This window comes from Panicum hallii, chromosome 1 (genome assembly GCF_002211085.1).
Source record: "Panicum hallii strain FIL2 chromosome 1, PHallii_v3.1, whole genome shotgun sequence".
Taxonomy (NCBI): domain Eukaryota; kingdom Viridiplantae; phylum Streptophyta; class Magnoliopsida; order Poales; family Poaceae; genus Panicum; species Panicum hallii.
The window spans coordinates 8,932,968-8,959,759 of record NC_038042.1 but is presented as its reverse complement, the minus strand read 5'-3'; the positions used below and the strand labels follow the sequence as shown (position 1 = coordinate 8,959,759).

Below are 26,792 nucleotides of genomic sequence, written 5' to 3'. Positions count from 1 at the left end.
TCCGCCACATCTCTGCCCACGCCGTCGTCGCCATTAGCTTCGTGCGTGGTAAGCACCGCGCCGTCGTACGTGCAGCTGCAGCGCAACAGCACCCACGATGGCCGTCAAGCTCCCTGCCATCATCCTTTCGTCGATCTGCCTCCTCGTCTTGCTAAATGGTGATGGCTACCACGTTTTCCATCTACGCTAGTATTTCTTTATCGTTTATCCTAACGTCATTTGCTTTTGCTCGCACGCGTGGGCCCACCGGATCCTTATCAACAGCCTCGCACGTCGAGTCTGCTCGGACCTCGGGCAGCTTCCATTGGTACAATGGGCTGTTCGTGTTTGGAGATTCCTTCGCCGACACCGGGAACTTCCCCAAGGCAGATTTGAGCGAAGTTACTCGTCAGTGGTACAAACCCTACGGCTGCTCCCATGGGTTTCTCCGGGATCCAACCGGGCGCTTCTCCAACGGCTTCGTTCAATCGGATTTCATCGGTAATTAATATAACTTCAAACGGCATTAATTATATTGTTGATAAGATCGATGGATCCTAACTAGTGAATGTATGACTGAATTCGTCATGGTGTTGCAGCAAAGATTCTGGGGCGCACCAAGGCCCCCGAGACCTACAGGGATACGAAAGAAAACGACGGGGACAAGTTCGGCGTGAACTTCGCTGTGGGTGGCGCCGGCGTGTTCGAGGTGCCGCGCAAGGCGCCGACTCTAGCCAAGCAGATCAGCTCTTTCAAGAAGATGCTCGACGGCGGAGACATCGGGAAATGGCAGCTCAAGGAGTCCGTCGCGCTGGTGGCCATCTCCGGCAACGACTACGCGCGCGTCGCCAACATGAGCAGCGAGAGAGAGATCCTCGACTTCATAGGGAACGTGACGGATGAGATCGCCGGGGGCGTGGAGCGGCTGCAGAAGCTGGGCGTGACCAAGGTCCTCGTCAACACCCTGCACCCGCTGGCCTGCACGCCGTGGCAGGCCAGGCCGTCCAACTACACCAAATGCATGGGCCGCGGCAACATGGCCGCATTGCTCCACAACGACGACCTCGAGAAGAAGCTGAATGCTACGAGCAGGGACAGCGTCTACCTCCTCGACCTCAACTGGGCTTTCACCAACATCATCGATCCATCCGATCCCCACGACAGTACGTGCTGCGTGCAAACATAAGCATCATCATCTATGAAAATATTATTATCCTTACTTTACTGTATTTCATCAACACACAAGGCAGCAGGCATCGTATATATAGAGTAAAATGTACTAGCGGTTCCTAAATTTGTAAATGTGTGTGTCACTTAGATCCATCAACTTCGAACGTATATTTCTACATCCACAAACTTGTAAAGTGTCTTACTTACGTCCGTCAACTCTAAAAGTGTATTTTTAGGTCCACAAACTTTTTAAATTGCATTGTTCACCATAGGTCCAAATGTACCCATATGTGCACGTAAATCTGACATGGCATGCTGACTGTATATATGTCTCACATCTCACTTATTTCCATCTTCTCTCAATCTCTAAGATCCAACACCGCACAGGCTGCCATGCCATCTGTGCTGCTCTCTAACCCGCCCACCACATCCCCTAATGCATCCACCAGATGACCACCACATCCCCTAATGCATCCACCCTTATCTTATTGGATTTGTTGTGACCGGACATAGCACACAAAGCGTCATCACTGATGTGGCCCCAGCCACCATAGCAGGAGGCACCCCGAGCGGCGGCCTTAGGCGCCCCAGCATGTGGCGGGATCGACAAGTGACCCACCGGCCAAGAGGAAGAGGAGGGAGATGGGATGGTGGAGAAGAAAAGTAGGGGCAAAGCGTCAATTCTCATCATAATCGATATTGGCAGTCTTAGGAAAATCTTAGGAAAATACAATCAACGTGCCATGTAAGTGTTACGTGCATATGTGGCGTATGGACCTGCAGTGAATAATTTAAAAAGTTTGTGGGCTAAAAAATGCACTCTCAGAGTTGACGGACCTAAACCTAAGTGACACACTCTTACAAATTTGTGGATCCAAAAATGTACTTTCGGAGTTGACAGACATATGCCGGTGCATTTTATATATAGATATATGTTTCGTGTGCAGTCCCGCGGGTGTCAAAGCAGTTCAAAAGCAAGCTGAAGCCGTGCTGCGAGAGCTTTGACCCGAACGGCTACTGCGGGCAGGTGGACGAGGATGGAGGTGCCCTGTACAGCGTCTGCTCCAACCCTGAGAAGCACTTCTTCTGGGACGACGTGCACCCCACTCAGGCTGGATGGGAGGCCGTCATGGAGCAGCTGGAAAAGGACATCAAGGATTTCCTCCACGTTACCTACTAGTTATTATGCAGGCATCGGTTTGCCTCTTCCGATCCGGTGGTCTTTGAGTCTGTTCTAGGTTTAGGTATTACTATGATGGATGTTTGGTACTAGCTGGCTCGTGCCATGCATATTATCAATTAGATGTGTGTTTTTGTGGTGGATTTTTCCTTTGGTTCATTTGGTGATGTTTTATGCGTATCAAATCTCCCTTCATTTTTATGTGATTTGTGCACTAGCATTTTTGGGGTTTGTCTCGAATCTAGTTCGTTGAATTTTTTTGAATGGGTATTGGGGAATCGGGTTGCAATTTTCTCTTAGGGGAAATGTTTGTGTCGCTAGAAATTGTGTTATCATCAATGGATGCGGCAGCTAATAGTAATCGATTTTGATAGTGTGTTGGTCGTGCGTGATCCCCTCCAGGGGCGGATTTGGTGGGCTCGAGCTCCTCCTACTCCCAGGAATCCCATGGAGCCTCTCCTAAGCCCCTACTACAAATTTGAGGAGGAAGAAGGAGGGAAGGGGAGGCGGGAGGAGGAGGAAGAAGAATAGGAGAGCCCCTCCTGAGCTCAATCCTGCATCCGCCACTGATCCCCTCTAAATTTCTGGCAAATCTAGTTGCTAGAGTTTTCAGCGAGCTGTTTAGGGATGCAAGCCAATTTCAGTCTGAAACGGGATGTTGATTTCAGAGGATCGATAGCAAGGATATCAGCAAACTGTATCAACTAGTTGTGTCTTGAGGGTCAAATAGTGTGGACTACTAATGGCAATCACTATATTCAGGAGCTTGATCTTGTGCACAGCACACTCAAAACACGAACACACGCCAGGGGCTTTAATCTGTAGCCTGACTTGATAAAAGTTTCCTGTTTGCACAAGTGGTGGAAAGTCTAAATATTTGCATATATCTTGATGCTTGCATGTTCTCCTGTTCTGTCATAAACTATATAGTATATATTATTATGGCGTGCTGATCCGATTCATGGATTGTGTTCAATTAATCTGAAAAGTTTCATGTTGATCATAAGTCAAAAACTATGTTTCCGCTCATATTTTGTTGAAGTTATCCAGTTCATGCTTGTCATAGCCACCTGGAACTGAATATGCACTTTGTTCATTTTTCTTTTCCTGATAAATAGAACGGCATCACCGTTTGATGAATCATCCAGTTATTGTCTGCCTCAAACTAATATTCCTAATAAAGGTCTGAAATTTCCGATGTGATAGCCTTAGCTTAATGAAGGATGCTCCTTGTGATATGGGCAATGACAAGAAGCGCAAGCGCTCAAATTAGGCCAATATAATCTCTAGAATTTGCTAATCTACAGTTGGGACATGGCCAATTCTTTTGCTTATGTTCACATACAGTACATCTGAATTTATTTGACAGTGATAATATCATTGTCAATTTATTATTATGGATGCATGTGTAATCGAAATCCAGTTTTAGTGTTTATGGTATTTTTAAGCTACATGTACAATGTATACCTGGGTTAGGGTATACATCGTTTTTTCGCCTGCATGATCGGTGTTGTTAGTATTTCCAGCTAGCAGTTTACAGTGCTTTATACTTATGAGGCTCATCTCCTGAAGGTAACAAATTTATGTCTTATCAAATTCTACACTTGGTTTTATACTTAAACTAAATCTGGTCAAGTGTGCTTTGCTACTATCGTGAACATCAACCTTCACCCTTCTCAGATCGTTGTCAGGAGGTTTGGTGTCTGAAGTTCTGCCTCTAGCAGAATGTTATGTTTTTTCTGCGAGTGATATTTCCATTTGTTTAAGCTCTGTAAAGAATATATGTGTAATATACGCTACATCTATTTGGAGCCATTATCTATCTCTCTAGTCTCTATCTATCTCTCCATTTTTAATGTACTACGAACCTTTGATGTTCTAGCTGTATCAGAATGAGTTAGTGTGATTATCTATCTATTCTCTGTGTGAACAGATTTTAAATACACAAAAATGGAGCCAGCCTGCTGTTATATACGCGTTTCTTATGGTACAAGTGATCCTTTTCCACATATACGTGCTTCGTTTGGCATATGTGACCCATTTTTACATAAGCGTATCTGTCTGAAATTTTATGAGGGTGTTAAGATAAATGAAGTTGTTCATGAGGCCTAGAAATTTATAACCTATGGTTAAAGATTCAGTTCATGTGTTCTATCAAGTAGCAGAACAGTTACATGTTTATCGATGGAGATACGAACATGCATAAGGGGTTCACACACTAGACAAATTCGAGATTGAATGGGACCGGATCGACGTAATAACCCCAAGGCTGACCTGAATTCAGCCGGCGCAGGAAACGTTGGGCCTCACATTAATCTTATTTATTATACAGGCTTCAGTAATCCACACCATCACAGCCGTCCTAGCTCAGTGGTAGAGCGCGTGGCTTTTAACCACGTGGTCGTGGGTTCGATCCCCACGGACGGCGTTGTAATCAATTTTATTTACATTTCCTTTTTTTTCTTAAATTTAGTTTTTCGCATCTCGATCCGATCAAACGAATTCTGAGATATACTTTGCCACCATTGCTAATCATAGTAATATACTCATGTGAACTTTGTACCCCATCCAGTTAAAAGCACATAATATTGTTAATTTCGTATGGTATCATAACTTTAGCAAATATTTTCCATTATAATATAGGTAGGATCTCTAAATGACAACTGTACAGTGTTATGAAAGCTCTTTTGTAGGACAAATCTGCAAGTATGATTTTCAAGTTTTTGATCTGAACATCCTGAAAGCCATTGACAATCATTGTTTTAGGACAAGTCTGCACATGATAATAGTGTTTGTATTCTAAGTAATTTCATATCCATTGACAAGTCAAAATTTCAAGCGTGGCAGGAAGGACGAACTTACCATACGCCTCGTATTTCGGTGTTTGTCAGCAACTCAGCATGCACGGTGAGAAAAACAATAAAATGAACAGATGAATAGGACCACAATGAAACCACCGTCGTGTCAGCAGTGACAGGCACAGCCATGACCCAGTCCTTCACATGTTTGGTGTTGCAACTTGCAACGGCATCCATGGCAGAGCACATGTCAATGCGCACCCGGGGCGGGACCAGCGGAAATAGAATCCAGCAACGGCCAACAGCAAGCACAACTGAGCACAAGATCATGGAATCCGATACAATCCAATCAGGCATTCAGACCACCAAAAACTTACCATACATAGCAAGATCAGATCAGATGTTGACGCTCATTCTAAATCTCCAAACCTCACCTAGACGTCTTGCATGGCTAAAAATCCTATCAGACCCATAACATCATCGACGAACAAACGAAACGAACAGGGATTAGAAGAGCTTGTAGGGAGAGGAGGCGTCCAGCGGGTGGATCAGGTAGGTGAGCACCAGGGCCACCAGCATCAAGACATACGCGATTCCCAGGTCGATTGATGTGCCTGCGGGGAATCAATCACAAGACAGTTGCACATGTTAGTCCTGCAAACCACAGGAGAGCATGAAGAAGAATATGCTGCACTGTACGATGCTGTCACATGTGGTAACTAATCAGTAATAAGTTAGCACAGCAAGAGACTTTTAAACTCACTGTAATAACTTGAGACCACTTTAACAAATTTCTATTTGTACAAAATTAACAGAGACCTGACAGAGGATTTCATAGTGTTTCAAATTAGCGCTAGAAATTTCTTGTGCGTCCCACTAGTTTCTAACATTTTCAGTGACCACTATATACTTCCTGCTCCTAATAACATCACGAAAACCTATAGTACACAGCATTCATACATAAACAAATTTGTCAAGACTGCCCAGGGATGAATCTTTTTAAGTATCCCTACAGGTGGTGCATTCTTCGGTCACTCTTCCTACTATTAATTAATTACCACATGAAAACAATTTGTAAGACAGCACAAAGAGAAGTCATTTTCAGTACTTGGTACCATGGCGCATTCTTCTACTCACTCTTCCTATTCTAAGTTAGGACATTCAAACCAATGGGCCAGGGCAGTTCGCACAGAAACCAATTTGTCCAGACTGCGCGACAGAGGTCATTTTCGGTACACATTACAATTGACAAATGCCTTCAAAATAGTGTAGGCATTTTAAGGCCAAGAAATCCCCATCTAGAGACTTGTCTGTAAAGGGAAGGCTACCAATATGGGCTGAAAACTACTCCAGCACCAATTAAAAGCACAAACAAACATAGGTAAATGGCCGATGGCTCAACTTGCAAAAGAAAAGAACCCCACATGGATCTGTCTAGGACCACCAACAGATTAACAGAGGACCATCTCTCCTTCTTTTTTTTAAGGGAACCACAGAGGACCATCTTTTCATTGATCTAAAATCACCAACAGATACATAGCTGCCTAGATAAATAAAGAGCACATTTTTCATCTCAACAGATATACCTAGCTACCCTGTCAATGTGGCAATGTGATATTTAGTTTGAGCAACAGAGAACAGAAAAGTAGCATTCCATGAAAGCAATGCTTGTTCCTATCAGTGCACGAATAAGATCGCTATAGCCACAATCAACATTTCTACAAACTGCAAATCCATTCACGGAGGAAGCATTAGACAATGTGCAAATCTAACACGAGTTGGTCGAGATGTGAACATCTATGATGACTGGAACCTGGGCACCAGGAGTCCAGGACTCCGCTAATCAATATGCAAAAGAAATTCCCCTACAAAATATACCAAAACACTACCATTTATTTTGCCATAACGAATTGCCTAGGTATTGAAATTGAAGGATGGCACAAGGACAAGTCCATACCCCAACCCCTGCATGGTTTTTAGGAATGATGATAGTTTCCTCCAGGGCCTAAAATGTTCCTTTAATTTTTGTAGTTTTCGAGGAAACGTGTCCTGAGCGCAGAAGGAAGCACATATGCACGAGATTCGCGTTATTGCAACTGAAATTAATGTCCAAACATGGGGATCCAACGCAATGCACATGGTCTTGGGGGGGAATTGTTCCAATATTCTTTTTTTTTCTTTTAGGAACGAACAACACCAGAATGTGTCCGTTTCTGTTGATATGTAAGGAAGAAAACACAAGAATATAGCTCTGGCGCAAAAAAAATGTGCCTAATTTCTTCCTCTACGCGCTAAATAGAACCAGATCGACGAACCCCGGAGCGCGGCGCGGATCGAGAAAACCGGCACGAGCACAGATTCACGGCGCGCGGATCGCAGTGCGAGAAGCCCCAGGGAATAATGGGTGGGCGGCGGTGGGACTGGGAACACGTACCGTCGCTGGTGGGAGCCGGCGCCGGGCCTTGCGCCGCCGCGGCCGGCATGAAGATGGCGACGACGAGCGCGGCCACCGCAACCGCCCCGAGCGGAGTCCTCGCCGCGGCCATTCCTCCCCCCGACAAGTCCGCCGGCACCGAAAGGAAGAGAGGGAGAGGGGACGGACGGCACGGCACCGCCACCACGCCACGCACCGGCACCGACCACGCTCGCACGCAGACCCCTCTCTCTGTCTCTCTCTCCTCCCTCCGCTCTGCTTCTCCTCAAAAAAACAAAGCCTAGGGCTTCGAGACGTGGCCGCGCCTCTACTGAACTGTAATAACTCAGAAACAGCTAGCGAGCGACCCGTCTCGATGACGTGTGGGTCCGCGGTGGACCCGCGGTTAACCGGGCCCGCTGGCAGGGACCCGTGCAGTTGGACCGCGCAGGTGGGGCCAGCTGGGATCGTGGGGAGGGAGATTCTCTCTCCGGGTGTGCCTCTGGCTGCGTCGCGCGTGGTAGCCGGCTAGCAACCCCCGTTAAACTGCCGCTGGGGCCCGGGGCGTACGGGCCCACTGTCATGGATAAGACAGAGGAGAGCGCGGCCGTGTCACGTGGTGTGCTCGGGTGGCGGAGGACGCGGGTCGTGGGCTCGTGGCGGTGGTGCTGGGTGCGAGCCATGTGCAGTGCAGGGGACGCGCCAGCCTGGGCCGGGCCGCGGGACTCGGATGCCCAAACCGCTTCTTTGCCCGTGGGCCCACGTGCCAGTGTCTTACTTAACCCAGAGGTAGTTGTTAGGTTGGACAGGCGGCTGTCAGACCCGCCCACCGATTTGGCACTCGATGGGTGCGGACGTGATGTAAAATTTCATCCATGAATTTAGAACCGACCTAATCCGTATTGTGTCAGATCAATGTGTGTATAGAATTTCAGGATGTAAATTTAGCGGGCTTATTTTTCTTTTCTTCCTCCTCCCTCCACTCTTTTTCTTATTCTTCCTACTCCTTTTCTTCTTTCCATCTTTATTAATAGTTGAAAATTGTTAGAGGGACTTTTGGAGGCTACATGAGCTGCATAGGGTAGGGAGCTCCAGCCCCCGCACTCCCTGGATCCGCCTCTACCAACACGTGCTTAAAATCATACCTTGAATCCTAACCATCAACTATGCACATAGAAAAGCTAAAATAACTAATAATTTAATAATTTAAAACGGAGGGAGCATCTATTAATATATCATGAACTATGAGGTGAAAGTTTAATTTTCTACTTTATAGGATCATTTTTCCACCATGAGCCAAGCCTGAATTTTATTACTGATAATAACAAAATTACACAGTTTCATCGGTTAGTTTGGTCTAGGATAAGACTCCCCCCGCTGAGAGTACCATAACACGAGCTTACAACACAAAGGGCCAGCTTAGAGTCTATGTAGCAGCATCACCATACAAAAGGAGAGCACTTTTTGCAGGACATCTGCGCGCGGGAGAAATAGAGCAAAAGTCTTTTTTTTCTTCACGCCTCTCTTTAGTCCACCCTTACTTTATAGGATCATACTGAAGTTGAATCGTTGATTGTCATGTAAGATAAAAGTTTGACTATTGCAATTGTTGTACTATTATTTTGTTGAGATCAAACGAAAAAGTATAACTTCCTACTATGGTCTACTGTTCATAATTGCATTTTAAGTGTCAAAATTCATACTATTCACATAATCATGCTGATACATTTTATATGATTTTAGTTCTTTGGACAAATCCAGTGACTGCCCAACAGTCAATAGGGTACAGTTGTAAAATTCTGCCGTTAGATAGTACATGTATGAATATAACCAAGTTTAACGGATTTCGTCGTGGGTGGATTTTGCTCCATCCGCACGCGACGTGATCCGTTCCTATCCAACAGTGGCTGTTTTTCGAAAGGGGAAAGGGCCTGTAGCGCCTCGGTAGCACCTTAGGTCTTTACGTCCTAAGTTTTCTACAATTTAACAGCGTTATGCATTCAGTGGTAGGTGATGTTCCCGTCGACACCGAGACGTCTGTGGTGACTTCATCAGTCTCGAGGATTTACCGACTCAGTTTTCGAGATGCTTATAGGAGTAGGGTTTATGTACATGTGTTCTTAGGGGTGAGTGGTGCGTGCGTTGTGAGAGTCTGAGTTGTACTGTGTAACTAAAAATAGCGATTTTTTCGAGTTTGAACGGGAGGGACCGCCAGAAGGTTGAGACACGCGTATCGGATTGATCAAAAGATGCCCATGTTTGCTGCTCTCTCCACATTTCCCGGCCTTGTCGAGCCCTTCGCTGCTCGCCACATCGCCCCCGGGGTGAGAGCACATGTCGGTTCCGGAAATGATCGGCAGTTCAATTAACTCGAAGTGTGTCTCGCGCGTCGTGATCAGATGTGCCCTATCATACAATGACTCAATTTTTATATTGATTCAGGCAATCGTGCCCTACGTCCAGTCGGGGGTCAGTCGATTATATTGCTTGAGCCCAGGTGCTCGTAAGAGTTTGGGGAGTTACAAACTTGCAAGTGGATGATCGAGATCTGTCGAGGTCTAGGTTCGATGTCTTTTGCGTTGCCTTTCCTAGGCGGATGGTCCTCTCTTTTATAGTCCAAAGGGGGTCATCCATTACAGGAGAACGAAAGAGTGAGGTAGAAAGGGAGAGTGTTCCTTCCTTCGTTGGTCGGGATCATCAGCTCTGTCAGTCGGGACCTCCAACTTTGCCAGCCGGGGCCATCCGAAGACCACCGTCCAAGTTCTGCGTCGTGGGGTGGCCGTCTTATCTTGTCCCTCTGCATCATGCGGCGAGCGTGCGATGATAAGTACAGTACGGTAGTCACGCTCCGTCCCTGGTGCTACTCCCTGTCACTCCATCATGACGGAGGCGTGTCCATCGTGTCGTGATGACGCTGCATCCCGTCCCTTCTCAAGGACAGGCAGGTGAAACAGTATCCTCCTGCAGCGGCAATAAGAGGGACTGTAACTCTCGTGGGGGGAGTAGTTGACCTTGTATGGTAGTTGATCCTAGTGCGTCCGTCTTTATCCTCAGCACCTGGCCCCGAGGACAGTTAGTGTGCGAGGCCCGACCGGCCCCCGACCTCGTCGGTCGGGGAAAATGACACGTGCGTGGTGGATTTCAGTTGGCATCTTAGGTTGAAACCATAGTACAAACCTAGCCTTGGTCATCCCTCAGCCGTGGACGCGGGCTGAGGCTCCAGCCGACCGACCGATCGGCCGATCGGGACCGTGGACCTGGACGGCCATGGAAAGTTACGGCCCAGGAGGGCGCCTGTTTGACCTACGTGTGGTCTTAGGTCATCCAGAATGCTAGCAGGAAGTAGGCCCGCTGGGACCCCGGGTACCTGGACGTGTCAGCACGTGAGACGGAGCAAAGAGCGCAGTAAATGGAGGGGAGAGGATTTAGCTCACCCTGCCTCAATTTCCATGCAAGGCATATATACAAAGAAAAGAAAATATTTTATTTCGCAAACCAGTTATCCAAATTAAATTTCGATTGCCCTGTTGCGTTTTTTACATTGAGATCTTCAAAACTAGACCACACTTGACTATATTTAGATAATATTTTTCTAAAACAGTTTTATTTATTCCAAAACAATTTTTTCTGAAATATTATATCTTGTTCTGGAATAATTTTATTTTCGGACCAACTTTTTTATGGAATACATTCGGAATATTTTTTCTATTGAACATTTTTATTTATTTTCAAGCAATATTTATTTTTTAAACACTATCTGTTTCTGTAGTATATAGGCTGTGCATGCAGCAATGGTGGGACACGTGCTCTGCGATATTATAGCAACCGATCGCGCGCGCTTAGAATAGAAGTCCCGTGGGAAGGGCAAGGCTGCAGCTGCTGGCCCACACGTCAGGAGGCATGTGGTAGGCCCCACCTTATCTCTTCCCATCCATCGCCTTCTACTTCGTTCCTCTCGCCCGGCTGCCCTCTCTCTACTCTTTCTCATCACTCAAATGTCTATCGCTGCTCGGATTCGCTGTGAGCAACGGAGGGCGCCACGTTGAGGAAGAGGTCATCGTGCCACCGGTCGCCGCTCGAGCTAGCACCACCTATCGTCCTGTTGTTCTACTTCTCGAGGGTGCCATCAAGATTGTGGTGGGTGGCGGCGGAAGTGGCCAACGGCAACATCGATCAGATGGTCAACGGTCGGAAGACCGTGTTGCTCCCAGCACGCTGGCGTCATGAACCTCAAGGAGCTCAGCTACCTACTATTTGATGTCCAGGTATATGCCCACCGTATATTTGGCAACGGGTATTTGATGATAGATAGTTTGTTCATCGGGTGTTTGATGATTGAGATGCCGAACAAGACTGCTGATGGATAGAACAAGTATTGCTGATGATGTTTTTGTTAGTATATACTATAATTTCGTGATAGATTTTTTCTTGATATGCATCTATCATTTGAAATAGATAGAATAAACGATTGTTGCCTTTCATTGATATGTGTAAATTTAGCTATCTAATACTCACATTTGATTGTTGAAACCATAGGGCGCGCGAAGCGCGCCAAATATTATAGTGTATTGAAAATCTTGTTCGTAGCATGGAGGAATCCGGCGACGGCAAATGCACATCTACTCCCCCTCCCCGCGATAATCCAAAACGCTCTCGAAAGCGATAAGCAACGAGCTAGGCTTCAAGTTTCTGCTACGTAGATGTCTAGCATGCATTACGTGTTTTCTTATTACTGAAGTGAAAGTGAAGCGGAAAATAAATGTGAAGTGTATTCGGTTCTTCTGGCTGTGGCTACGGAGCCTGCATTAACTTCAGTAGCTCTGACTCAAGAAATCAGAAGCAGAGGAGCCGACCTTTTTTTAAAAAAAGGGATAAAAAATATTAAATTCGGAAAAGGGGAGCCGGTTGGAAATAATTCGAAAAATGGGTACCTCCCGCCCGTTGATCGGGCGGGGAAACGTGGGGCCAGGGACCTCCCGCCCATCCAGTGGGCGGAAGGTCCACCGAGGGCCTCTTGGCAAATAAGAAAGTTATCTTATTCGTAAAGAGGTCCCTGCGGGGGCATGCCGCCCGTCCAACGGGCGGGAGGTGGTGCCGAGGGGCATCCCGCCCGTTGGTCGGGCGGGAGGTCCCCCCGGCTTTTATAAGCCCCCACCTGCCCCAAAAATATCATTTTATTCAGCAAAAACTAGAAAAAAAAAGAAAGGGAGGAGAGAAAGAGAGAAGAGAAAGCGGCGAAGCCCTATTCACACGTTGATTTGGAGGTATATTCTCATTCTAGCCGTATAATTACTTGAAAATAAGTATAATTTAGGAAATATTTCTTAGAGTAGTTATGTTTTGAATAGTTTTTAGTATTTTCAATTGTTTTTAGTATAATTTATATTCTGAATAGTTTAGATTCTGGAAAATAGAATCTGGGAATCGCTGAAACTTAGGGTCGTTGTGTATTAATATGTAGTATAACTAGTTTATTAATGATTGACAGATATATCTTCCGATAAGGGTATTTTCAGTATATATTACGAAGAAGGAAATGTGATTTATGGGCCGAATGGGGTAGATTTAAGTGAATTCAACTGTGCGGTCAGCGGAATTACCAGACCGCACGAGAGGACATTTAAATCCCTATGCAACTGGTTAATGAGGGGATTAAGGATTAATCAGGAGACACACACTGTGAGTGTTCAGTGCGTCATAAATCGTACCACTCACGCTTTAATCTGGGAACTGATGCCACTTGCAAGCAACGAGAACTGGTTAACTTATCTGCAAAATGCAAGTCATTGGCAATGGCCACTGGTACTCCTTGTTAGTGTGCACCAGAACCCTTTAATAAATATTGAAGCTGCTCCGGGGGACGAAAATATTGATGAAGAATTCGAGGAGGCAAACATTGAGGCAGGTGGCACCACAGCACCTCAATGCGTGGCTGATGAGGGCGAGAACATACCCTTTATTGTTGAACAGCTGCAAGACGAAGAATGTGAATTGGATGAAGCAATGAATGCCGATTTGTCTGATGATGATGATGATGTGCCTGAAGAATGGTTAAGCAGCGATTTCAGTCATCTTGTCGTAGATGACGGATCTAGCGTGCCTTCGAATTGCAGGGAGAATGAAATTGTCCAGGGTGCGAGGTACCACTCAATTGAAGAGGTCAAGGAAGCTGTTAAGTGCTGGTCTCTCTCTCTTATGCGAGAGTTTAAAACAGTCGAGTGCAAATCTCGTAAGTATGATGTGGTATGTGTGAAGGAGGGGTGTCCGTGGCGGGTGCATACTTATAAGGGTAAATGGAAAGATTATTGGGAATGCTCAATTGTCACTCAGCACACATGTCATTTGCCGGGGGTGCAGAAGACCCATCGCAACCTTACATCGCAATACATCGCAAATGAGATGTACGGGATGATAGTAGAGAATATGTCATATGAACCAAAGTCTATTATCAGGTATATTCAGGAAAAGTATAAGTATACCATCTCGTACAGCAAGGCGTGGAGTGCAAAACAGAAGGTGTTGGAGATGAGGTTTGGTTCGTTCGAGACTGCATATGATAATATTCCTCGATTGCTGGCCGTCATATGTCAGAGAAATCCTGAAAGTTATTATGACCTGAAAAGTCTAGACAGAGGAGAAGGTTCGCCCTACATATTGCAGCGGGTCTTTTTCAGCTTGGGTCCATGCATTAACGCATTCCAACACTGCCGGCCTCTACTGTGCATCGATGGAACCTTTCTCACAGGAAAGTATAGATTGCAAATGCTGACAGCTATTGGAGTGGATGGAAACAATCAATTGGTTCGTGTTGCTTTTGCTTTTGTTGAGAGTGAGAACACAAACAGTTGGTACTGGTTCCTGGAATGGGTTAAGCTTGCAGTCGTTCGGGATAGGGAAGATATCTACCTAATTCATGATCGTCACCCCGGCATACTGAAGGCAATACTAGATTTGCAGGAGGGGTGTGTGGAGATCGGAGAGCCGCCCAAGTGGCGTGATGTTCGTAGTAGGTGGTGCATGAGACATATCGGTGCAAATTTTTTCAGACAATTCAAGAACAAGCACCTTATGGATATGTTCAAGAGGCTATGCAAGGAAACAAATCTGCAAAAATTTAACAAGCAGTGGCAGAAACTTGATGAACTGACCGGGAAGAAAAGAAGCGAGGACGCATCAAAAAACAGAACTACACAGGATGAAGTAGAGGCTTTGTATCCTTTGCCAACAGATACTGCACGTACTCGCAGAAGGTCTGGGTCAGCGGTGAAAACCTTTTCTGAATGGATTGAGAATGAACCGAAAGAGAAGTGGGCATTACTTTATAATACCGATGGTGCAAGGTACGGCATAATGACCACCAACTTCGCCGAGGTTTACAATTGGGTGTTGCGTGGTGTTCGTGGGCTTCCACTGGTTGCAATTGTGGAAATCATCGTCCGCGGGTGTACCGATTACTTTAGGGATCGGTTCACTAAAAATCAGGCATTCATGCAAGATCCTGACAGATATTTTAGGAAAATGATGACAGAATATATGACTAAGAAGGCAGCTAAAGCCCGGCTACACCATGTACGGCAACGTGGTACACAGAAGCTCAAGTTTGAGGTATCTCCTAAAGACAGAGCGCGACATGGCATGAGACGTCAAACTCCTGTAAAGGAGTGCATTCTCGAGTTTGATGGAACTTGTTGTTGGTCATGCATGAGGCCAAAGTTGTTGCACGTACCGTGTTCTCATGTAATGGCTGCTTGTGCGGATATTCGACATCCTGTCGATATATATGTTTCCCATTACTTCAGAAAGGAGACAATTGCCAGCACCTGACAGTATGAGATCTATGGGTTCCGTTTGGTTGGATCGTTCACTGAGACAGCGAATCCTGTTATATATATTCCAGACCCAAGATCAGCACGGGTTAAGAGAGGGCGCCATCAGACACGGCGTATTCGTAATGATATGGATGAGTCAGAGCTCCGTCCGAGGATACAGCGCTGCAGTGCATGTAATCAGATTGGACACACGTATAAACGTTGTCCAAACAATGATGCTGGCCCCATTTCTGCTGAAGCTGGCCCAACAGGTGATGCTACAGATGGAAGACCTCCGGTTGCATCAAGGAGTGGGAGACGTCGCCGATCGAGTGCTACTACATCATCAGGCATCATTTAGTTGTAATTTTATTTGAACGTTGTTTGCTCATGTGTAATATTTACCGCGTTGAGTTTGTATCAGACCTGGATGTGTATTTGTATCGTACTATCATAATATTTGGATTCTACGTTGCAAAACGTTATCGTTTAACCATCTTCGTATGAGTTTTAGATACCGTAATCTTCTTCGTAAAATTGAATTAAAATTTTATATGCATACATAAGAGTATGGCGAATAAATCTTGTATTTGAAAAAAGTCTGAATTTCAAATAGTTTGTGAAACATAAATTCCAAGAAAATATTACAAAAATCATAAGCAGGGGCACCTCCCGCCCACTGGCCGGGCGGGCGGGACGAGAGGCCTGCCTCAGGGACCTCTTCGCCAATAAGAAACTTTTTTTATTCGCGAAGAGGCCCTCGGGAGGGGCCTCGAAATTTTTTTGGACCTCCCACCCGTTGAGTGGGCGGGGGGTCCCCAGCCCCACGCCTCCCGCCCGATCAACAGGCGGATGTACCCATTTTCCAAATTTTTCCCATCCTGCTCCCCTTTTTCAAATTTTATTTTTTTATCCTCTTTTTAGAATAACCTCCAGAGGAGCCCATTCACCGAGGAGGATATCCCAGCCCAGTAGCATTAGCCCATTCACCGAGGATATCCCAGCCCAAAACCACATGAACTGTTGTACTCCCTCCATTTCAAAATATAAGTTATTTTATTTTAAAATTTATAGTATTTACTATGTATCTAGAAACATAGTAAAAATTAAAACAATCTACTACCAACCAACACTGCCCTCAACCCTATTAAAATGTTGCCATTCTTGCTAACCGTACAAAGCTGCTGCTTCGTTCACAAATCAGCACCGTGATTTTAAAATTCGTCCACCGACTTCTCCGTATAGCTGTTGAGCGGTGGTGATCGAGCTACTCCCTCAGCTCGCTCCAGTTTAAACATGTACTCCCTTGGACTCTGAATATCTGTCGCTATTGGTGTGCATGCTACAAGTTTGATTCAGATTTGTAGAAAATACATGCAATATTTGTATTTTCAAATAAATTTATTAAAAACTAGATTCAAAGATCTTCCTAATGATACTAATTAGGTACCATAAATATTAAGATTTTTTAATATATATTTAGTCAAAGTTGTTTCTTGGAAAAAAATGACAGATATTCAGGGACAGAGGGAGTAAGTTTAAAACAAACATTTAGTTCGTTTGTACATTCAAAAAAGGAAAGGGTATATGTCAGTGACTCGCATTCATAGATCTTGCGAATTAAGATTAGGGCAGAGCTAGGATTTAATCATAGAAGGGGCCAAAAGACTAAGTAGAAAATAAGCTCATAAGAAAAAAAAATCAAGCAATAGAGTATATATGACTCCAATATAGTATGGATAAAAAATATTATAGAAATATTGTACAAGTGATGCTATTAGGTGCGATCACTGATTGAGCATGTAGATGCGTTTGTTGACATAAAAAAAACTGTGTTGCATCAATTTGCTTCAAAAATTAGAAGAAAGCTATTTTTACTAGTAATGCCCTAAATGTTCAACGACAACGAACCAAAATTATATGCCTACTACCCAGCCACAGCTATGAGCATGTTTAGGATTACTTATCTTAGTGCGGTCACTAGTAGAAATATTAGCTTTCATGACGTTTGGCACGTGACGTTCTGAAACTTCGTCGTTGAACAGACCACATCTATGATGAAAATCCTAGTTTTATCAAGTTCCATCGGCGGCAGCCCTCAACCACTATGGAACTGTGACGAAAGTAAAACGCAACTCATCATAAAACCGGTGAGCCACATGTAGAGTTGGGACCCATAGGCCATATGATGACAAAGGGTCCAGCGCCTCTACGTGGCTGCCATGTGTAGCGACTTGTGGGTCAACTATGTCAGCGCGGGTCCACTAGAGAGGTGTGACCCGAGCGTCCAAGTGTACGGGTGCGGGTCCAGCAGGCCGACGTGGCTAACACGTGTAATTGTAGGTCTCAGTTGACTGGTCCAACATGTCTACCTGGCAGCCATGTGTGCTGACCGGATCCGAAGGTCCACGTGCCAGGGTTATGGATGAAATATCTCAACGCGGGTCCACCGGAGAAGTGGGACCCGGGCGTCCACATGTACGAGTGCGGCCAGCAGACCTTAATAGCTAACACGTGTTAATGCGGGTCCCATTAGGTGGGTCTACGTGTTGCTTGCCCGGTCCAGCATGTCCACATCATGGCCATGTGTCATGGTGATGCCCATGGATAATAAGATTTGGGCCTGTTTCAAAGTCAGGCCTGAAATGAAATTGCTGTGGAGCCAGCCCAGGTTTGAGCGAGCCACCAGGATACACTCAATCCGGCCCAGGAAGAGAAAAAGGCCCGTTGTGAAAATAGATGTGCCGAATGAGCCCTAAAAAGGGAGGAAAATTTTTGCTGCTGCATGGGTTCAAACACGGGCCAAGGCCAGTTCGGCAGTTGCTATCCACCACTGCGCTACACAAGTGTTTCGCCTAGCTCCACATTCGCACTCTATTTGACAAAATAAATATATATGTGTGTGATTATTAATGAAGATCTTATGTTACCCTTAAAAAATTAGAAACTTCAACGTATTTATTTTGAATGTGCCTTTGTTTAATTTCTTGAACGACTACTCCAAAGGAGTGGTGATTTTGTGAATTCCCCCGGTGCCGCAACAGCTCCTGTTCCCACGCACCTTCCAGAGACGATTGCCATCCCCCCGAGACACGGCGCCGCCTGAACTGTTCTGTAGCCCCGCTCGAGCTATAGTGATCCACCGCCTCCTCTCCGATCACCACACGTCGTATGACGCTTCGCCTATCTAGCGCTCCGGCACACCGACATCCACGTGTCGCAGCTCCATCCACGCCGGCACGCGAGCCCTCAGGTGGTCTCATCTCACGCTCCTTGTTCCGCGGCATCATCGATACTGGCACTCATGGCGGCGAGGTTGCGCCCGTCGTCGCTAGTGGATCTTCCTACCGAGGTGGCAATTCAGATCGCGGGCCACCTTGCTGCGACCTCGATGTGGCTAATGGACAAACTCCACGCGCTTCGGGCAACCTGCTGCTTCATGCGTCGCGTGTGTCGCGACCCCAAAGTCGACCGGTGCATCACAATAGAGCGGTTGGCCAATGACATGGCGTGGTACGACCCTAATGGCTACCGCACCCTCCTTCCTCGCCTGGTCCAAGTCGGCAATCCAGAGGCCTACTTCACAACCGAGATGCATGTCGTCTTCCGTGGACCTGTGATCAGACTCCTACCAGTCCTCAAAGAAAATCTCGAGCGTACTGGCGGCCTATGTGGCCGCCGTCCTCGCCAATGGCAGTGCCGGCATCGACGATACTGATAGGCAGTACATGAGACAGGCCGTGGTTGTGGAAGAATCGGGGGCGGCGCCGGTGGGCGCCGGCGGCACAATGCTGAGCAACGAGGAGTGTTACTAGTGTCGCCAAAGGGCCGTGGATGTGATCTGGAGAAGGAGGTGGCGCTGGCCCCTGAAGTGCGTGGTGCCAGCACCGATGCGCCGATCTTCCGTGCACAGGCGAAAGTTGTGGCGCCTTCGTTCGTCTAGAATGGCCGAAATTTGGATGCAGACTGTTTTGCAGCGAGGGCTGCCGGATACGTCGCGAAATCAAGCTGCTCTTGGAGACAATTTTAGAGTGAATTAGTAGTGTAACATTTACTTTTCTGTTGCTTTTGCTTGATGAATTAGAAACTTCGATGAAATTAATTTGGATATGCCTTTGTTTAATTTCCTGAACGACTACTCCAAAGGTAGCAAAATAATCACACCAAAAATATAATAAGGTAGCATATATACATATCTACTTATTCTTAAGGTACCACATTACTGCCAACTTCCCATTACTAAACATCTGCCCGTCCATTAACTAGTTGCACCACACAAAAGTAAAAGGTAAAGGCTAAAAGACTGGTGGACAAATATTTCTTTCTTCTTAACACCAGCTAACTCAGTCGTTGCAGTCATTGTCCAGAGTGTAGTACTCGCCGGCGATCAGCTTCCGCTTGACAGTAACGCGAAGCTCCTCCGCCTTCTTTCGGATCTGATATTTTAGAAGGGGGTTAGTTAGCATGTAGAAAAGATAAACTGCATTCATACCAATTGCAGTACTTAGAAGGTAGGAACATCACCTGTTTACCGGATAGAGTAGGTCCATCGGAAATGTTGTCATCGCTGTCAAACTGAGAATCAGTACATGCCATCTTTGGGAAACAGATGTCATACTTGTTTCCTTCTTTCCTGCAGCCTTCACTACAAGCAAAACAGGGTCATAGAACATCATGACAGTTACATAGCACATTTACTCCATTCCACCTAAACTAGCACAGGAAACAAGCAATCCCATAAATGCAAAACAGTTACATTGGGGCTACTAACAGTATTTCAAAACTAAAGTGTTACTTAGTCTTAGTACGATCATTTATGGCAATACATAGTATCATAGTTATATGAAATAAATAACAATAAAATACACTATCTTGTGCACATAATAACATCATCATATTACTTATCTCAAACTGTGAACCTCGTGCAAAAAACTCCAATGTTGTGTAGCAAAATACACTCACCTTCTTCCCTTTGCCACTGCTAGGGCTGGCGATTGCTTTAGAGCTTGCTGGCACGTCTGGCCAGTTGGGCTGCACGTCTGGCTCATCCTCTGTGGGCCAAGCTTTGGTGTAGATGTGGTGACTCAGGCCTGAGGGAAGGCAGATTGCTCACGCCTATCATGAGATCACAAAGTTTGACATATCACCGAATCAAGATTAAGTGTGCGGCATGAAAAGATCATAAACCCAAAATATGATTATATGCTTCTATCATAAATGTACCCACCACATAGCAATATTTAGAATGTTTCATGCACTGAACCTTCTATATTTAGTAAGAATCTGATTGCAACAGAAAATTAAATGTCAATCTAGCAAAAGTGAATATAGCAAATGTGACGTGGCTAGAGCCTCAATTGTAAGTCCCTGTGCATTCCTTTTGCAAGACTTTTATCCTTCTTTATCCAACACTCTCTGTTCATGCTGCATCATATATTGTTAACGTTCATGGCTGCCCATGTCTTTTGGAGGTGTGTTAACACTATTTAATAGCAGTTATCCATTCTGCATTTGTTCCCAGTTTGTTTAATGTACTCATTTTTTTAGTATAGTTAGGAAACTAATAGTTCATCTTTATATTTTCTAGATGTCAATAGAAACTATGCGGGCAGAAGCTATTGCTAATGGGCAGCCACCATTGCCTAATGCTGAGGTTGTTTCCAAAGTCCTCTCGCGGAACAGCTCCAACACCACTTTCTTGAAGAATGCTAGTATAGCCACTCCCTCCTTGAAGTCTCAGTCAGCTGGTGAAGAAGCGCTTCATGAAGAACTTGCTGCTGAAAAATAAGGTTCAGCTGTTCTGCAGCAAGAATTGGAAGAACTAAAGAAGAAGAGTGAAGCAGCAGATGAAGCACTGGCAAGAACTCAAAGACAGTATGAGAAGCTGAAGAAGCAACAAGAAGAGAGCAATAGCATCGTTAGATCGTTGATCCTGAATAAATCTAGTATCTCTTCTTAGCCCTGATCCTATATGTGTGGAACTGTTGTCATGATCTCCGGTGCTTGTGTTATGTCCTAATATGGTCCTGAACAGTCAGTTAACTAATTGTGGTGGTGTCATAAACTTATTTGGTTGTAAATTATTTATGGAATAATTCTGTTGTATCATTTGTTATCATGTGACGAAATGGTTCTGTATAATGTGGACATATATGATATCGCACGTGTAATATCTAGAAAAGAACATGTGTCCTACACGTGTACCAATAGAGAAACACCACGTGGGCCAGCAGGGGCATAACACGTGGGTAAACAGGAAATCGACACGTGGGCAAGCTAGGAAAGGACACGTGGGCCAATAGAAAATAGACACGTGGGAGAACAAGGAAAGGACACGTGTACAAACAGAAAACTGACACGTGGGCGAACCAAGAAAGAACATGTGAACAAACAGGAAATCGACATGTGGTCGAACCAGGAAAGGACACGTGGGCAAACAGAAAACTGACACGTGGGCGAACCAGAAAAGGGCACATGGACGAACAGAAAAATGACATGTGGACACACAGGGAAGAGGCACGTGGACGAATCAGGAAAGGACACGTGGGCAAACAAGATAACAACACGTGGACAAACCTGAAAAACGACACGTGGTCACATCATGAAAAGACATGTGGACCGATTACAAGACGACACGTGTCCAAATGAGGCGAGGACACACGGGTGGATAAAATAATGACACATGGCGTAATGCTAACGCGCCATGTGGCCTTTTGCTAGCTCGCCACGTGATGGTCCCTTTTGCGACACGTGCTGCCTGGCACGTTACTTGCCAGCATGGACGAAGCTACGTAGTGTGCCAGCGTGTCCTGGCCACATCACTTGACAGCGTGGACGGTGCCACGTCAGCTGCCAGCATGAATAGGGATACGTGGATCCAGTAATTTTGTGACGTTCTCGCGACGTGTCACAGAATGGAATATGCTTCCGTGACGAAAGATTTTTCATCACAGATAAATCCGCTCTGTGACGTTTCTGGAAATTTTATCACGGTAGAACAAACTTGACTCAACTTCTTTGATGAAGAAAAATTCATCACAAATTCATCACAAAACTTTCTTTATGACATATTTGACCTTTACAGTGACGAAAGCCATTCGTCACTAAAGCATTGATTTCCACTAGTGGATGTTCTACTACAGTTGCCACATAAGCCAGTTAAATTTAGGGTGAGAGAGAGGAACAGATTTATACTACAGTATCGCTACAATGCGAATGATAATGGGAAGTCCGAGTTGGAGCGGTTTTATTCTTTCTTGGAGGAATGTAGGATCCAAGATTTAGTTGCAGGATCATAATTGATTTTTGTCTCTTGACTACTTAGGCGCACATTGCAAGCAGTATTTGTGATCCACGCATACTTATAACTATAAATCAGCATACACAAAAAAAAATCAGCACACATAAAAAAAAAATACCGCTGATCCGGGGAGGGGTCATGGCCCCTGTTGGCCCCTCCCTGGTGGAGGTATAGATCTTACTCCCTCCATCCTATAATATAAGATATTGAAGGGTTTAAAATTTGTACCAAATATAAGGCATCCTATAATATTTTTGGAAACTAATTATTTCTAGTCGGTCATAAAATCAGCAAAATGATAACCAAACAAGACATTAAATAGGGGTAAATGCGTCATTTCCTTATCTCCTTAATATGTCATGAAAATGTTAGGATACCTCACATTGCACAAGCATGCTAGCGATATCATATCCTAGCATCAATTTGCAATAGAAATTTTAATTATGGTCCATCCTAATTTATCATCATTGCAAAAAAATTCATAAAAGTGCTTACACATATCCTATACAACCAATAAAATATCCAATACAACCTAGACTATTTTTATAAATCATAGCCAAATATTGCAGACGTAACTGTAAGCATATCTTTTCAAACTTCAAGAAGTAACTAAAGTTTTAACATAGGTCATCGTGTGGTATAAATCGTAGCTAAAATATTGTAAATAGGTATAAAGTATCTTATTAGAACCAAATATAAATGTATGTATAAATCATGTAAGAGATATTTCAGTGACAATATTTTCTAAGTCACTATAGTTATGGAAATCATAACACAATCCATCCTAATTTATAAATGGTTGCAAAAAAATGATTTGTATGCATATCCCAAATCCTAGTTATGTGCCAAAAATTCGGACAAATATTGCAACCACAACCATTACATTTGTATTCAAATGATAACTAGTAATAAAAGTTTTTGGCAATCCTTTAGTATAAATCGCAACTAGAATATTGTATATTGGTGTATGCATAACTTGTTAGAATCAACTATATATTCGCATCTTAATCACATAGAGGCATTTTTGTGGGAAAGAGTAATGCAAAGTTGAATTCAATACACCCTAATTCATAAATCATTGCTAGAAAGGTATGTATGCATATCCTACCTTGCCATCAACAAGCTACAAAAGATTTTTGGTACAGTCTAGGTTATCTTATAGACTATGATAAAATATTACGGGCCCATTCATAAGCATATCTATTCAAACGTCAACCGATAATGGAAGTTTCAATACATGTCATCCTTCAGAAAAAAAACGCAGCTACAATATTACATATAAGGCCAGCATATCTTCTTACAACCGGCTGTAAGTGTGAATCTTATGGAATAAGATATATTTTGGCAACAGGCAGTAATAGAAGCTTGACTAAATTCCATCCTAAAATATAAATGGTCGTCAGATAGATACATATGCAAATCATTTGATGCGACAATGAGCAACAAAAGATTTTATACAATATAAATTATTTTGTAAACCGTGGCCAAACATTAAGGACATAATATAGTCAAATGTTAATCAGTAACGAAAATTTTATAGAGGCTATCCTCGGTATAAACCATAGCTAAAAGATTGCAAATTAACGTAATCATATCTTTTTAGAGCGAACTATGCATGCGTATTTTAATCAAAGAAGAGATATTTTAGAGATAAACAGTAATAGCAATTTGAATACATTCCATCCTAATTTATAAATCGTTACTAAAAAGATACGTACGCAATCATATAAATGTGTCAACAAGCAACAAAACGTTTAATACATTGTACTATGCTGTATAAACAGTGTGCAAATATCGCAGACACAATCTATTCAGACATTAATTAGCAATAATGAAAATCTAGTAGAAGCGATTTTTAGCTATAAAACTTAGCTAAAAGATTACATATCTACATGTGCGTATCTTGTTAAAGCTGATTACATGTGTATTTTAAGCTATAAGAGAATGTTTAGCTAGAAAAGCCCTGTTGGTTACCATTTATTTTAGTCTCTATTTTCTCTCTCCTCCCTTTTGAATCCTTTCACCCCTTTTGACATCTCATAAAGTCAAGTGGGGCTGCCCTGCCCTTCAGGCCTGCACCCCACCCTCTATAAAACTCCAAACTCCAAGAAAGAAAAGAAAACCACAAAGAAAAAAGAATACACTCTTATTTTCTTCTCCTCCCATTTCTTCTAGCACCAACCACTCTGCATCTCCTGTAGCTGTCGGGTCGATGGAAGAGGAGCGCCACTTCAACAACTGCGATCTTGGTGTTGTCAAGTGCATGGGAAGTCTCCACCGCCTATCGCCTCCACGGCAAGCGGATATCCCCTTCGCTGCACTTCTGCCTCCGCAGACGCAAACACAGAAGGAGAAGACTATGATGCCAGCACCAGCCCCGGAGCCTGCCAAGAAGCCGGATGCAGATGCCGGGTGGCGCTTCCCAGACGTGTGCACCGGAAGCAGGCAAGATGGCGACGAGCTCCTCAAGGACCTACTAGCCGCACACCCTCCCCTTCCTCTACCTTCACCAAGATCGCCACCACCTCTACCACCCCAACAACAGCAGCAGCTGGTGGTGACAGCTATGGACGTGCCACCACCCCAGGTGCGCACCGCTCTGCCTTCCACTCTGACGAGGGTGCTGCCGAGCGTGTGGCCGGTGCTCGGTGGCTTGCCAAACCCTAAGAGAAGGTACGTGTTTCTTGAGTGTTTCTCCCTTCTCCATATGGAAATGGCAGTATTTCTTTATTCATTTGACTTTACAACATAGATTTCTTGTGAGTTGCTAATGCTATTTCCTTGCACTCTAGGAGGAACCAGATGAAGAAGGTGGTCCGCCACGTTCCGGCGGACGGCTCATCATCGGACGTGTGGGCATGGCGCAAGTACGGCCAGAAGCCTATCAAGGGCTCTCCCTACCCAAGGTTAGATGAAATCCCTTCTCCTTTAGCTTCTTGAGTCGAGAGAATGTCTAGCGTGATCGCCGGGTCAGAGCAACTCAATCTCACTGGCTGTTATGTTTATTTAACAGGGGATACTACCGGTGCAGCAGCATCAAGGGGTGCACGGCACGAAAGCAGGTGGAGCGTAGCCACTTGGATCCCAACACCTTCATCCTCACCTACATCAGCGAGCATAACCACGCGATGCCCACCCACAGCAACTCGCTTGCTAGGACCACCCTCCACATGTTCCCCTCCTCGGCAGCACCATTGCCGCCGCCATCTGTGGTTGTGGGTGGCGCCGACACCAGTAACATGCAACACCATCAGCCAATCCCCAGCCTGACAACCATGTCGACTGCAGGGCTCTCTCCCATGATGCCGCTATGCATGCCATCCATGGAGCAGGACGATGATGAGGACAAGGACGAGCTGATGGTGGAGGACATGGAGATAGCTAGCGAGGACGAGCTGTTGTTCCTGAACACTGATGGTGACTACATAGCACCATTAGAGCAAATGTCCTCACTCTCCGATATGGTCGATGAGTCCTTCCTGAGCTCCCCTTGGGTGTCAGCCTCCACCATCGCCGATCAGCCAGCCAAGGGGCAGCCGGTGTCGGGAGCTGACTTGTTGAAGAGACAATGATGTGTCGTCCTTGTAGATGAAAGTAATCAAAGGAAGAGAAAAGGAGAATGGAGCATTTGATCCAGCATCCTAATCGATCCATCGTAGTGGCATCATGATACTAGTAATGCTTCTAGCATCCGTAGTCAGTCCAGACCAGCATAGAGCTTGTTCCATATTCAACATTTTACCAATTCCTCACTTATCAGAACAACATCATCTTTTACTTTTGTTCTTTTTCCTGCTCTATTTTAGGTATGGTTGGGACTTTATATCTATTTTCCTTATGTGTCTATTTTTTTGCATTTGCAAATAGAAAGTGGTAGATGATGAACCAACAAGGACTGCAAAAATGAAAGAAAGGTGAATGGTGTATTTGGGTGTCTTCTTTGTTCTCCCTTGTCCTGCTCAACAAAAATCTTCTCCCTCCATCCATGTTACTAGAAAATATCATATTCATTATGGAACAATTATAAGCTAAAAGACTTGAAATTAGACTAAAATATTAGGAGCTTCTTAAGCTCCTACTCAACTAAAGAATATTTAGTCAAAAGTTTAGGCCAAAATGAGGTCCAAATGGCATAGCCACACCA

The 26,792-nt window shown here is 44.7% G+C and overlaps 3 protein-coding genes and 1 non-coding gene across 4 annotated transcripts; 3 read left to right on the top strand and 1 right to left on the bottom strand.

Moving 5' to 3' along the window:
* The first annotated feature begins 97 nt into the window (after positions 1 to 97).
* Positions 98 to 2,329, top strand: LOC112895604 (GDSL esterase/lipase At5g03610-like). The gene is made up of 5 exons (XM_025963582.1): positions 98 to 158; positions 265 to 480; positions 579 to 1,130; positions 1,223 to 1,248; positions 2,114 to 2,329. The coding sequence occupies exons 1-5, from the start codon at positions 98 to 100 to the stop codon at positions 2,327 to 2,329; spliced, it is 1,071 nt and encodes a 356-aa protein (XP_025819367.1).
* Positions 2,330 to 4,685: 2,356 nt separating this feature from the next.
* TRNAK-UUU lies at positions 4,686 to 4,757 on the top strand. Its single transcript has one exon. It is a non-coding gene; the product is annotated as a tRNA-Lys (tRNA).
* Positions 4,758 to 5,266: 509 nt separating this feature from the next.
* On the bottom strand, positions 5,267 to 7,819 carry LOC112872535 (arabinogalactan protein 16-like). Its single transcript, XM_025935564.1, has 2 exons — positions 7,562 to 7,819; positions 5,267 to 5,741 (listed from the first exon to the last, which is right to left on the bottom strand). The coding sequence occupies exons 1-2, from the start codon at positions 7,671 to 7,673 to the stop codon at positions 5,635 to 5,637; spliced, it is 219 nt and encodes a 72-aa protein (XP_025791349.1). The 5' UTR covers positions 7,674 to 7,819; the 3' UTR covers positions 5,267 to 5,634.
* Positions 7,820 to 24,860: 17,041 nt separating this feature from the next.
* LOC112878186 (probable WRKY transcription factor 27) lies at positions 24,861 to 26,584 on the top strand. Its single transcript, XM_025942615.1, has 3 exons — positions 24,861 to 25,321; positions 25,441 to 25,554; positions 25,662 to 26,584. The coding sequence occupies exons 1-3, from the start codon at positions 24,861 to 24,863 to the stop codon at positions 26,218 to 26,220; spliced, it is 1,134 nt and encodes a 377-aa protein (XP_025798400.1). The 3' UTR covers positions 26,221 to 26,584.
* The last annotated feature ends 208 nt before the right edge of the window (positions 26,585 to 26,792 follow it).